The following is a 15,187-nucleotide window of genomic DNA, read 5'->3' as shown; positions in this document are numbered from 1 at the left end:
GTCCTTGACGCCTCAATCATCACTCATCGCCCTGATGATGGAGGCAGAAAAGACCCCTGAAACGTTGGTAAACGTCTGCAAGACTACTCAGACGACAACCATCTTCGGACATAAATACGTTGCGCGTAATGGTTGGAGCTCAACTTTAAGATGTGGTGGCGCCGAACCCAAATCGATACGCAGGGCGCCATCAGCTGGCCAACATTGCACTGTCTGCTTCTTCCGTCCCTAATTCAAAATCAATACTACAACAATAACACACACTGCAACAACGCCGCGAATGAGAGACCAACATTTCCATGCAATCGAAAACAAAGAAACACGAGCAATTACGTACAAACACTAACGCATTCAAGGCACTGACAAATTGGGGCTGTGGTCTCCGGCGTAATGTTTATCGTCTACTTGTCACGTCGAAGATTCGGAGCTGCAATGGCGTATCACATATTACCACCAAACGTAAAGATGAACTTAGTTCGCGTGATGGCAACATTCTTTTTTGAATTACATTCAACGGAACAATTAACTTCACTACAGTTGCAAATTTCTTAAACTTTGTAACTGACTATGGCAGTAGTAAATCTTCTCAGTGGAACCATAATGTTTACCAAAATTAAATCTCAATACCCTAAATCAGTGGTATTCAAACTTTTCTGTTCGCGTACCCCCAGATATAATTTCTCTTCAACTTTATCCCCCAAAGTTGTGGGTGTATAATTCAAGTTATACATAGTATATAATCTACATCTTAAATAAATTAAATAAATTATATTACTGATTATTCAGTGTTTATCATAAAATAATATATATATATATATTTAAATTTCACGTAACCCTAAGATGTCTTCGCGTACCCCCGGGGGTAAGCGTACCCCACTGCCCTATATCATAACGTGATATTACTGCCTACCACATTTCTAAACTTCGTACGGCCTCCAAGCTTGTATTTTTAAAGGTACGGAATTAAACTCACAATTTCGGGTAACATACAGCGACATGATATATATATATATATATATATATATATATATATATATCATGATTTTAAAAAATCCACCAAATAACCCTAAAAAAAAGGACAAATTGTCCAAAACGTACCACAAGCTGTCAGAGGGACACGAACGGAAAATATTTCTAAGTGTCGTTAAATAAACAATAAATAAAAACAAATCTCGCATGTGATATATTGGATATTCATTATTTGCAGCTACCAATATGATGTCAGAACCAAGGGTTCAACTGTAACTAACCAACATACAAATTCCACGGAGTAGAAACGTTCTCGAAATTTGACAGTCACTGAGCTGGTAAGACATCAGTCTTTATGAAATCTGAAGTTCTGCAAGGGCCCGCCAGTCCCGCACCATCCTGGGACACATGACCTCAGTCCACAGCGTTTTCCAAGACATTTTCTAATCAAACTTAAATACGCCTACCCCAAACGATCCTAACAACAGATGAACTGTGGTAACCGTGCCTGATGAAATACAAGTTATAACACGAGTTCATTTTCAGTCACGGCTCGTGATGACGGTCGATTTTAGCGCACGTACTGTTCGCTTAATAATCTGAGCGAGGCGTTTCTTTGGTAAGATTCTCCATAAACACACAGTGTGACCAGCGTGATAATGTCAAAGAAGTAAACATCACGGAAGAATTTCCTACCCATTATCTTCACTACAGTAAATTCGAGGCTTCGTACTTAAAAGACAATCATCGCATTTTTGTATAGAAGACGTTGTTTACAGTGCACAACTCGCGTCGTTCAACATCTGTGTCGGTAACTGTAAAGCAAATGCACGGTAAAAATTGGGTTACAATTCCGTTCCGTTTGTATTACTGATGGTACTTACATACGTTAGCAGAGGCAGGACATCTGTCGAGCGGACTTGGAAACATGGCATTTACTTACCTAAAATAGAAAAAAGAATAACGTATTAAAGTAATGTAGTGTAATTGCGTCATATTGTGAATATTATATCAATTATTTATTTTAACCCGTCTGATCACAATATAATTTTATTTAAAATTTTCTTATAATTAAGATAATAAAATATAAATTTTATTGATACTTTCTAACTATAATTTATATATTTTGCATTTTATTCTCTAAATTCTTATATAAATTCTTTCAAATTCTTTAGTGTTTCTTTCAATCATTTACTTACAGGCCGATATGTACATCTAATAACATTTAAGAAAAACAACACCTTCGCCCAAAAAATGGAAAAAACAAACGTAATGAAACATCACCAAAAAACTACAGAAGTGACAATTGAGTTTTAAGTTCTTAGATATATTTTACACCTGATGATGGTTTTATAAAAACCGAAATATGTTGTGTAAATGTTCCGAAATGTAAATCGATCAATCGATATGGAACATGAATGATATTTTATTATCTTAATTATAAGAAAATTTTAAATAAAATTATATTGTGATCAGACGGATTAAAATAAATAATTGATAAAGTAATGTGTTAAAAGAGGTAGTTATGAAACATTTGTTAACTGACAGAACCCTACAATTACTCATTATACTTCAGGGCACCCGTGAGCTGTTAATAATATCGACGGAATGTTTTTAACGTACGTTTATTTTAAAAGTCGAAGAAACAAATAAATTAAAATCAAATTTAACATTTAACGTGAAATATTGGACTGATGGCATTCAAAAACATTTTTAATATTGCAACGAATTTTAGATACACAAACTCGCACTTCATACGCGATTGACTTCTCTTTCCTTCTTATTTTGCCGACGACAGTAGAGAACACGAGCGCACATAAATTTGATATAGAAAACTGCATCAAAATTAGAAATACCCTGACACCTATGTTCGGATATTCCTTCTTAATTTATATCCAGAAGGAATCTAGTAAAACTTATCGGTGCTTCCATCTTAACGTACGATAATTACTTTATTTTTTCCATCTTCAGAAATCAGGTGATTTACCATAACAACAGCCTATCTAGGTACTAATAATTCATTTTAATCTAATCATAAAACCACGAGTCAGTTCACTTACTAACATCGTTTCTTCCTCTTTTATCCACCTTGCTATAACATCTTTATTTTTCCCACATTTAATTTATTTATTTTTAGTACCGAATGTGTGGGTTTTGCTATTCTTTGGTCTAATATTCATTGCCCAACACAAATATGTTGATGGAACTTCAGTGTCTATTTGGATACAAACGCCAATAATATCGCTGATTTCCAGGTATTATCTCTGTTTAACTTCAATTTATAACATATGACTACAATCTACTTATTTATAACCATAATTGCCTTACTATGGGAAGCTACATCTAATCTTATTATTATCGGTCCTTCAATTTGGTTGAAAGTTCTATATAATTGTAATATTTATCTTACATATTATTAACCACAGACAGATCTATGCACAGCTGGAATATATAGGCCATCAAACCCATTTCTCAGAGTCCACATAAAGACATTATCTCTTTCTAACAGACCAGACTGTGTGCGTTCATCTAAGGGCGGTATCGCACTAGGATGCCATGGTAGCGACACCAACAGCGATGCCATGGCGTCCAGCTGCCAGAAAAAGACGCCAGACAAGCTGCCAGCTTTCGACGCCAGTCGAGCGAACAGATGGATCAACATTATGAGATCACGAAATGAAGGGCTATTAGCAAGGAGAAATGTCCACTTTTATCACTTTTGAGAAAATGAGATTTACCTTTATCAAAACGACATACCTGGAGTGAATTTCAATTCTGTAACAAAGAAATACGTAAAAAAAATTCTCCATACACACTCTTTGCACGTCCATACCATTATTGAATTTGAAATATTTCAGTTCTTGCAAATCACATGTAATATTACATGAACAAACTTTATTTAATAAAACATTATAAAAGCAGGTTTCTTCTTAATTCACATTATTTGTGATATATAGATAGATATATAGATTGCTAAACAAAAAAACTTAAAAATCAAGTTGCCATATTGGAAAGCGGCCCCACAAATAAAGCCATAGAAACCCTTCTTAGCTAATTCTTTCTCTTCTACTGTAAATAAATCTCCTCCAAATATTTCCACAAGTTCTACCCAGTTTCTTTTTTTCAAGTCCCGGTTTACGTATTCAATAGCAGATGAATCCCATAGTGATGGTCGGGACTGAATTTCAATTATAAATCTTTCGGTGTCGAAATTATCCATGTTTGGAAGAAACAGAAATACACACAAGCACATTCACGCACGGACGTCAATGGACTGGCCAGACTGTCATGTGATGTTGATTTGGCCTTGGCAGCGATGCCAGTAGCATTTGAACTTGACATCTTGGTTGGCAGCGATGCCAAGTTGGAAGCGCTGCCAGACGGATGCCAGGTGCGTTATATGACTACTAAATTAATGCATTAAGTTTGGCCGAGATGCTGGAAGCTGCGCCATGGCCTCCCGTTGGCATCCTAGTGCGATACCGCCCTAAGGATGGGAGAAGAGGCATCTTACGAAACGTAATGGTTTTTTAAAGCAGCATAATGACGACACGAAAAAGGCCGAGAAATTGAAATCGATAATTCAACATCATCGTCAATAACATTTCGAGACATGTCTGATTTGTTGTTTCTGCAATTCTCGTAAATATTCAATGACATAAATTTGATCTTCGATTTATTCCATTAATATCATCAAAACTGTTCAACATCCTCACATAGAGACCGAACACGTAATTTGTGACCTCATTTTATACAGATTAAACACAGAGTTGTGGGGACACTTAAATATCTGTCAAATTTCCATCCAAATGATCACTGCACAGTTCCTCAAAGACATGCATAAACACATTTAAACAATTCTACACCTCGTCTGTAAAACACAATAGTTGTTACGAACATACTGAACACTCAGTCGTTAGAAACAGTTATTAATTGACTTTAATGTCGTTATTAGACGACTTTCGACTAAGTCTAAAAGCTGAATATTTCACGACGATATACATTTCTGAAACTGTAGCTTTCAAAATAGTCAAACTCGGGAATAACGAGATACAAGGGACCGAGAAAAAGTGCTCGTTATAACCGTTGTTGTAGCTGAATGTTTCATACCGATACAGAAAATTTTCATTGGTTAGTTTGCCAGGTGGTTTCTCCCCCTGATTCTTCTAAAAATCCAAAACATTGCCAAAGAGTTAAAAAGAGGATTTAGAATGGGAGAAAAAGTTGTCAGTGGAACCACGGTTTCGGAGAATTTAACGTAAATACGTCTATACGGAAAGGAAGTTTATATATTGGCTTTATTCTAAATATTTCCTTTATACGTGCTTTACAATTGAGTAAAGTTTGATTAAGACACTTCTTATTTAACTTGAATTAGTTACGCTTAAGATGGGTCTGTGGTAGCTGAATGTAATGTAAGGTAATGTAATGGGTAACCATTTAGATTACTATACATTTTCCCTGATACCTCAGAGCCCCCGTAGGCCCTCGGCATCCCCGCCAAACTGGGTCTTCGGGGATTTCTGCTACACCACTAGAACGAGAACAGCTCTAACTGAGGCTCTGAGAACGGAAATCGAACTAAACACGCAATGAATGTCGTTAAAAGGGTTAGAAATTGCTATCAGCTGGAAAGAGATAAGGGCGATAATGTTAAACAGACAAAGCAATAATAGATCTTAGTCCCTCGTACGGCAGTTCAGCCACTGCTCGTTATAACGACTTAAAGATTTGCGATCAACTACCGTCATCGCTTTAACCGTGGAATGTTGCTCATAAAATACATCATTTCCAACCAACACTTATCTGTTTGCTCGCAACAGCCCAGATCTCGTTATAACCGTGCTCGTTATAAATGAGTTCGACTGTATGTACTGGATACTGGGGGATACTGGGAACGACCCGTTCTTCAAGTGTCTGAGCACTGCGGGTCCCAACGTTTCGTTGGCTTTGATCTATTACATTCGGTAAGACTCCTTGGATGAGGGATCGGCCCGTCGCAAGGCCTCTACCTGTACGCAGGACAGCACAACACAGAAAAACGCGGACAAACATCCATGGTTTTAGTAGGATTCGAACCCACAGTCACAGTGACCAAACACCACAAGGCCTACGCCTCAGACCGCGCGACCACTGCGGACCCCTTCGACTGTATGTGGTCGCATTACATTAAAAGCAACTAGAAGCATTCCAACAAACGACGTACGGTCCTATACAGTTTCTATAAAAACAATGGATGTGATGGGTTATAAGTATGAGTGAAAAATACAGAGAGGTTATGTTCACTAAATTGTAGGCGCCAAACCAAGGTGTTACGAGGGTTACTTCAAAAGTGATGGCAACTAATTTTTGGGGGGCAAACACGTTGTATTGAAGAAAGTTCAAAATATTCATATGAAAGGGCACGATTTACTCCTCCGATTGGCGTAGTCAGATCAGGTAAGTGTGAATGGGTGTTGGTACAGTAGGCAAGAAAAATACAACGTGATTGCCCCCAAAAAAATTAGTTGCCATGACTTTTGAAGTAACCCTCGTATATTGAATACATTGTCGACTTGCGTTTGATCTCCTCGCAAGTGAAAAATAATTTCGCCATTTCTCCGGTAACCTCGCGGTACGAGTGGGTAGCTGAACGGGAAGCATGACAGACTATATTAACTTTCCGGTGGTGATGTCAACACAACGCTTTTTTATAACTTTGTTGTGAAAGAGAAATCACTTCCCACCTCTTCCTTTACAGAATCAACCATAACGGAAACCGCAAATTGGAGCGTAAAGCAACCTCATGGAAAGCTGGGTCTCATAAGCGCACATAACTCACTGCCTGCCTGCCACCACCAATCGCTACTCAGAAAGAAAGCAATATGGTTTCAACTTCAGCGCCTCAGCCCACTTGTGACGGGAGAGTAAACAACCACGCAGAATCTCACGACGCATGCGCGTCCTACAGTGATCAACTGAATATCTCAATACAATGTGAAGTTTATTAATGCCGTTTGTTGGAGGCATGCAAGCTTTCTACCCGTATGTAAATAGATAGTGACGGTGTACACACTTCGTACTAGCCATATAAACCCACATGAATAGTTTTAACACTTTCATTTTCTACTTTTTCCCATGTCAGAAGAAATTCTCAGGTTGACTAAGAATGTTCTCGCTATCGAATCGCGCCACTGAAGGATAAAAAAAGAAAAGTGGGCTAGTTTTGAAACCAAGGCCAGAACACGAGACGACAAAACTAGTGTGGGTTATATGTGTGGAAAGGTTCCGTGACAAAAGCTCACAGGAAAATTCCGCACAGAAAAATACGCACATAGAAAAATTATCACGTTCTCAATACTATCAAGTAATACACTCTTAATAAAGCGTTATGTGCTTACTATGAACATACTATACATACTAACCTAACCTACCCCTGGACTCCGTTGGCCGAATTTGTTTTTGGTAAACTAATGTGAGCATTTTTCATGTGAGCATTTATGACTGGGGTTTTTTCCGTGCGGAATTTTCGTGTGGGCTTTCATCATGCGCGCATTTATCTGGTTACAGTGTGGAAAAATACGAAGTGGCGTGTGGAGCAAAATTCCAAACTGGGAATACCAAGGGAATAGTTGAGAAGAAAATATAATTAAAATGAATCTGTATTGTTTCAAATACTGCTGTAAAATTAAGATGTATTATTTTTTTTAAATCCTGACCGTCCTCTTCATAACACGATGTGTAGGAAATGCTTACTTCATTTTTCCAAGAGCGGATCTGGTAGAAGAACAAGGCTACGCTTGGCCAAGTACCCACACATCGCGTTTTCCTGAAACGTGCTCCATTTCAGTGATCTGCGGCAAGCCTGGCGTTTACGGAGCACGGACAAGAATCTACTTGCCTGGTGGAACACTCGGGGGTAACAACTGCGTGATGAAGAACGAAGGTTAACACAAAAAAGTCGGAAGGCGCATCTTAGCGCAGAACAGCTTATAGGAGCGTCACGTCACGGTCTTCAGCGGCGGCAGACAACACGAAAACCAAGGTCACGAGCTACAACGGGAACCGAGATCATTATTGGAACACTGCTGCGCAACAATGACTTCGAATAAACCTGCACAACAGTGACCCAAAAGCAGAGGATTTTTCCTCTAGCCTCTGCGTCCAGACCGGCTCTGGGGCCCACCCAGTCTCCTCTACAATGGGTACCGGGGTCCGTTCCCGGGGGTAAAGCCGGCCGGGGCATGATGCTGACCACTCACCCCCATCTAGTGCCGAGGTCAAGGAAGAGAGGAGTTATACCTCCACTCACCCCAAACGCCTACATGGCGTATAGTGGGACAGCTTTGACCAGTAGCTCAGACTGCATAGCGTCGAATGACGGAATTAATTAACAACGAACTGGAAGGGATCAGAGAGGAACATTGGCAGTCTAAATTAATGCATTATTCCGGCATCTGCTTGGAGGGATTGACGAAACAACGAAAAACCTCCGAGACGACAGCGGGTCTCCAAAACACGCTGCTCGGTCAGAGCTATCGCGAACCTCGTGGGGCGATGATAGACGAGTATGGAGAAATGGTAAAATAATTAGCAAGAATCAACCGAGGAACTCAGACAAATACCGACCGCAGTGCTGTAAGGCAGTGGTGTTCAACCTGAGGTACGCGAAGAAATCTTAGGGGGTACGTGAAATTTAAAAAATATATATATTATTTTATGATAAACACTGAATAGTCAGTAATGTAACGTCTTTAATTTATTTTAAATGTAGATTATATACTATGTATAACCTGAATTATACACCAACAACTTTGTGGGTACAAAGTTGAAGAGAAATTATATCTGGGGGTACGCGAACAAAAAAGGTTGATACCACTGCTCTAAGGCGTCCGAGCCCCCGAGGGTAACAAGCCGTGCGACCTCACACTTACCATGTATTTCCGGAATGCTTCTGAGTCGCACAGAGAGTAATCTAACGAAGGAATTGAAAACACTACATTCTCTACTCTTTATCAGTATCATATCGTTTTCGTCCAAGCTCTTCAGTCCACAGATAACACTGTGCGTATGGAATTTTATCGCCATTGGCATTTTCGTCGTAAAACATTTCTCTCTAATGAAACCACCTTTACCAAAGACGGATTCAGTTATACGGAAATTCACATTCTTACACAATGTCATAGAAAATTTACGGTCAGTGTGTGATGGGGTAGGCTATTCTTTCCGGGGTGGTTCTACTTTACGAACGATACCTCCACTTCTTAGCAAACCACAGGGCTGCTGAAACACATGTGACTCGGTTACGATACGTCTCCTCATTTTGTTGAAAAAGTATCGGAGTTGCTATGGATGGGTCGCGGCCACTGCCCACTTAGTGCATCTAATATTTATTTACTTTTTCTATCCCCGATTAAGAATTTTGAAAAACCTACAGGTAAATAACGATTAGGAATGGAGAGGATTTGCATAGCTTGCAAAGTTTCTGACGCCCAATTACGTGAAGCGGTCTTCCAAATAAGAAACAAGCTGTATGAAATCAGTTTCATAACACTATAAACTATGGCTTCATCGAAAAATGCTTTCAATTGGAAGTCAAGACAGAGTTGCGTGAAACGACTGTTGAACAACTGTTCAAACACTACATCAAGCTCGAGGGTTTCCCAAAACTTGCTTCATTAGAACACTGCGACCACAGGCGATGTGGAATCACTGGCTCTTAAAGTACGTGATGAGGTACAGAAACTCATAGCCTATTCAGATAATTATCAAGGCCGTGGAGTCGAGTCGGTAAAAATGTACCGACTCCTACTTCGACATAAAATCTTAAGAACAATTTCTATTAGGGAGATTCAACGACACATGGTGTGGGAATAATGCTTTGTAACTTTGGCTCCGGTACCTTAAGAATACAAACTGTCTATAAATCAACAGATTTCTGCAATAAGCATTAGACGTATATTTAAATACTGCGATACTGTGAACGACCCGTTCTTCAAGTGCCTGAGCACTGCGGATCCTCAACTTTTCGTTGGCTTTGATCTATTAGACATTTGGTAGGACTCCTTGGACGAGGGATCGGCCCGTCGCAAGGCCTCTACCTGTACACAGTACAGCACAACACAGAAAAACGCGGACAAACATCCATGGCTTGAGTGGGATTCGAACCCACGGTCCCTGCGACCAAGCAGCACAAGGCCTACGCCTCAGACCGCGGGGCCACTGCGGACCCCATATGATTAAATATAGGTTATAAGTCTAAAAAGTAGCCTGATGATTAACGTTGTGGTAATGAAATCGCTTGTGGTACCATTTACCATTTTAGTAGGTTTACCATTATTAATACATATTGAGCTTTCATGAAGGAGTCGGAGGTTTTAGTACGACTCCAGAGTCCTGATTGTTATCACACGATTTTTAACAATTTCATTCAGATTTCAATGTCAGCGTTATTTTATAATTACACAGAAGTAATCCTGATTCAAGCAGCATTAATTTTAAAAATATGTTGTTTTTGTTAAAAATATTTTTGAAAAATATAACTGAGTACATGTGATATTATATGACAGGAAATTTTTGCAATCAAAAACTATTAAAATGCGTTGTCTTCAAATTACTATCGTAACAACCACAGAAATTACCCCGCCCCGTTTTTATGACTGGCACTGAGCTAGGGTATTTTATCTTGTGTGTTGATCAGCAAATAACAGATTACATTAAACAAATCACATGAAACCAGTTTCTTCTACGCGTGACCGTCCTAAATCTTCTAAAATACCGACTTCGAGTCTTGTGACACCCCAAGTACAGACTTAAATGGTAATGCAAAATGGTTTAGAGAACACAACGTGAGTTACGCTTGCAACGGCAAATTGCAACGACGTGAAGTTGACACGGTAAAATCAATACATTTTTCATACGCTCTGGGGTGTTCAGTTCAACACAATGCTCGACCTAACAGTGTTAACGCCCTCCTACCCCCGACGTCCATCAGTCAATTCTTTCTACGTGCTGTATCCCTGCCCTTTCCGGCCCTACGTCGGACAGAATTGTACGTGATCTGAAGTCAAACTGGGGCATGCAAAAGTGTCAGTGAATCATCCAAGCCTTAATCTGTCTAAATGGCAAACTGCAACCTAATTCAGGCACATCAAAGCAAGGTAACAAAGGATTTTGCAGTGTGCCACAACAGAAAAGTGAAAGGAGGCAGGAGGGAAATTTCGTTTTATTGTGACACGTGTCCAAGGAAGCCATGACTACGCCCCAACAAGTGCTGTGCCATATTTCACGCAGTGAAGAAACACCGTTAGGTATGTAGCCCTCATTTACTTTGAGCATAAATACTTTATATCTGATAAAGTTAAAAACAAATATCCTGTCTTTCAAGTGGGATGTTATATTTTTTCAGTATTTTTCACAATCCGCCAATGACATATGCATATTTATATATTCATTAGTTCTATTATCACGCATTCAATATGATTAGTGACTAAATTGGCCCTTGATTTACGAACACAAATAGCTCGTAAACAGACTTCACTAGCGACAGTGGTACAGTCCGTGAAGACACTTCACACAGTCGATATTCAAACTATACGAACTGTGATTCTTTCAGACATTCAGCAAAACTTCTTGTTTTATGCAGGTTACAAAAGAAAATCAAACTAGTTCACAATAGCAGTTTAACTTAAATAACTTAGCGGTATTAAATGGACAAGCAGACAGCCGTAGTTGTATTTAAAGTATCCGCAAAACGGTTCCAAACTCAACCGCAGCAGACAGCGGCTAAATTATGTGATGTGTGAAAAATGTGGTTTAAAAAAATTCACATTTTTAAATTGGTGTGCTTGAATAACCACGTCCATTAACTTTAAAAAATAAACATATAAAACAATAATTTTGCCTGTTGTTTTGTATGTGTGCTAAACATGATCTCTCGCTCTGAGGGAAGAACACAGATTGCAGGTGTTTGAGAACAGGGTGTTGAGGAGGATATTTGGGCCTAGGAGAGAAGACGATGGGATCTATGGGAGATACGACTTGAAGGAGACTGGATTTTGTTGGCCCAGGACAGGGTCCAGTGAAGAGCTTTGGTTAACTCGGTGATGAACTTTTAGGTTCTGTAAACCACCTAGTTAGTTAGTTAGTTAGTTAGTTAGTTAGGACAAGGGCAAACGAAGGAAAGCGAGGACTGGGAAGAAGACTGATACAGCTAACCGACGATCTGAAACAAGGAAAGAAGATGACGTTCCAGGAATTAAAGCGAGAAGCTGAGAATAGGGTAAACTGGAGAGCTCTTTTTGGGCAGAGCAATGGACCTGTCGTCAGACAGAACACTGAATAATAAGAATATGACAAATACAAAACAATAATTCTTCCTGTTGTTTTGTATGGGTGTTAAACATGGTCTCTCACTCAGAGGGAGGAACACAGATTGCAGGTGTTTGAGAACAGGGTGTTGAGGAGGATATTTGGGCCTAGGAGACAAGACGATGGGGCGTGGAGAAAACTGCATAATGATGACCTTAAAAATGTATTCTCCTCCCCCAGTATTGTCGAGAAGAATGGGATGGGCTGGGCATGTAGCGCGCATGGATGGGACAAGAGATGTGCACCGGGTATTGGTTGGGAAACCTGAAGGGAAGAGACCGCTGGGGAGACCTAGACGTAGATGGGAGGATAATGTCAGGCGGGATCTATGGGAGATAGGAGTTGAAGGAAACTGGATTTTGTTGGCCCAGGACAGGGTCCGGTGGAGGGCTTTTGTTACTTCGGTGATGAACCTTCGGGTTCGGTAAGCCAACTAGTTAGTTATGAAAATTTAATACTTTTCGAGAGACGCTGCCACTAACGACACGCCAACAAACGTTGCTCCACGTTAATTTATTTTAAAGGTCACTTTAACTGAGATCCGATACATCTTTATAGGAGTATGGTGCCAAGTATTCGCCTCACAGAGAATGTATTCTTAGATTAATGTTTCCCAAACTGTGTTATGCGGAAACCAGGCGTTCCAACCGACAGGATGAAGGGTTCTTTAAGTTAAGTTCGATGACAGTAGTCTTATCGCGACTGCCCCGTCTAACGTAACGATATAATCTGCTCTGATTGTACAAGACGATTTAAAAATCACTAAACCCACATTAAAATATTTATTGATGGTTTCAATTCAGCACGGTTATATTGGATAAATACACAAAATATTACTGTGACAATAAAATAGTCCAAGCAGGTGACGTCATGTTTTAACCTGCTGGCTTCACGTGTGGTGAATATGTTTCAAAATTTAATGTAGTTTGTACTGCAAACAAGATGCTTCAACAAATGTTATTACTGTTCAACGCAAAAAATAATTAATTCTGCCAACTTTAACGGGTCACGCCGCAGGCAACTTTGCACACAAATCACGAAACCTTCAGGTTACAGTACGCGAAGCAGCATAATAAAAGCGACCTATTGCAACGTCAAGTAGGCTACTTCAGTTCCGCGTCTCGCATTCTTCTGTCTCTATGGCAGGTAGCATACTGAAACGCAGACCACTGGTTCTACAGATTTCAAAAAGATGCGACAAATCGACAGGAAATCCGGTCACTGTAGCTGCTATCAATATACAACAGAACGAACTAATTCAGAGCAAGTACACCACGCCCAGGCCAAAGGTTTGTCGACGTTAAGTTCCTACAATTGGTGGAGGAAAAACGTGTATCGAAAAAATTGATATTTCTAGCACAAAACAAGACTTGAAATATACATAACACAGGCTACTTTACATAGGCGCCACTTTAAATTACAGACTTCCCGTGCTTAAATATGACTGTCTTCTCTGTTGGGCCGTGTATTTTGGTACAAGTTTACCGACGTTTCAGAGGTACAATGAGCCGGGTAGCTCAGTCAGTACAGTGACTGACTACGGGCTGTTCGAGGATTCTGTTCTAGCCTCTGCATTCAAACCGGCTCTGGGGCCCACCCAGCCTCCTGCCCAATGGATACCGGGGTCTCCTCTCCGGGGGTAAAGTGCGGCCGAGGCGTGATGCTGACCAATCACCCCCATCTAGTGCCGAGGTCAAGAATGAGTAGGAGCTATACCTCATCTCCCCTGTACTCCTAATTGGCGCTGAATGGGATGGTTTTACCTTTGGCTTTCCTGAGATACATACTGCCTTTATCATCAGGGTGATGACTCAGTTCCCCTACAGACAGCAAGCATCTTTATACTCGCCGCGGTAACCTCAAATCTCATCCTCAATCTGTGTTCTCTCCTAGATACAAACAAGTCTAACATTAAAAAAAGACACGAAATTACAGTTTAGTATAATTTAGTCCTTACGTGTTTAAACAGCTTACATACGTGTGTGGCGGGGAACTCCTTGAACAGACGAGCTACCGTCTCTCACGGTAAACTTTGTTCCATAAGAATTTCAAAACAGGTTTTGCTATTGTCCGCCACAGAAACATAAAAGCCTGAGCTGTGCATAGCGCGCAGGGGCTCATCGCGTCATGTTGTCTATGGAAAACTCGAACTGGACTTGGCAGCGGCTGTAGGTCGTACAATGGTAGCAGTCAGCTGTCGGCCATTAGGGTCACCGCGTAGGGTACCGTTACGTGTGGACATACGCTGAGCGAGTGAGCATTTACATTCTTTCACAGCCTGGTAAACAGTTTGAGTGCAATACGAATGTGGTGGCATCGATGTTGAAGGCCCCTGTTCTACTGCTCCGCAGATCGAAGGTCAGTAGAGTAACAAGAAGTGTGCAATGAGAGCGGTTTTACGAAATATTAATTACATCTAAACAAACATTATTTTATTGCAGTTCATTTATTTGTACTACATTTACTGAAATACCGCTTTCTCTCACTCTTTGCATACATGTATACATTACACACACACACACACACACACACACCTTCCATTCAACAATTTACCTTCAGAGTACTCGTTTAACACGTTCTAACGTGACGTAATGTTAACAGGATTGGAAAGGCAAAGTCCATACCAAAATAGTTTCCACATTCGTTCTTAACACCTTTACAACCTGAAAAGTTCTAGCTAACAAAACATCCACATCAAACATATATTACGCGTGTGGTATCATAAACATAATAATAGCAACAGATCTCAAACGATGAAAGGATCAGAATATAAATTAATTGATTTCTCTCATATTCTAAAAATAAAGGTGCGAACTGCAATACAATTTGCGTACTTTCCACTATTATAACTTAATAATATCAAAATGTG

General features: G+C 39.9%; 1 protein-coding gene across 15 annotated transcripts in view; it reads right to left on the bottom strand.

The window, feature by feature from the left end:
* LOC110835956 (MAP7 domain containing protein ensconsin) overlaps positions 1–15,187 on the bottom strand; it is a 220,188-nt gene that overhangs the window by 114,388 nt on the left and 90,613 nt on the right. For 2 of the 15 annotated variants that reach the window (XM_087346385.1, XM_087346393.1), the window contains exon 1: positions 1,854–1,908. The exons of the other annotated variants lie outside the window; for them this stretch is intronic. In XM_087346385.1, the coding sequence (XP_087202511.1) occupies positions 1,854–1,899 (46 nt within the window). In that variant the 5' untranslated portion in view covers positions 1,900–1,908. Of the gene's footprint in view, positions 1–1,853; positions 1,909–15,187 lie in introns of those variants that run through there. 15 annotated transcript variants of the gene reach the window in all.

The sequence above is a fragment of the Zootermopsis nevadensis genome, unplaced genomic scaffold, assembly GCF_977971745.1.
Source record: "Zootermopsis nevadensis isolate Lab colony 2312 unplaced genomic scaffold, Znev_1.0 Znev_ptg000010l, whole genome shotgun sequence".
Taxonomy (NCBI): domain Eukaryota; kingdom Metazoa; phylum Arthropoda; class Insecta; order Blattodea; family Termopsidae; genus Zootermopsis; species Zootermopsis nevadensis.
Note: the sequence above shows the minus strand (reverse complement) of the source record. Positions and strands in the feature narration are given on the sequence as shown.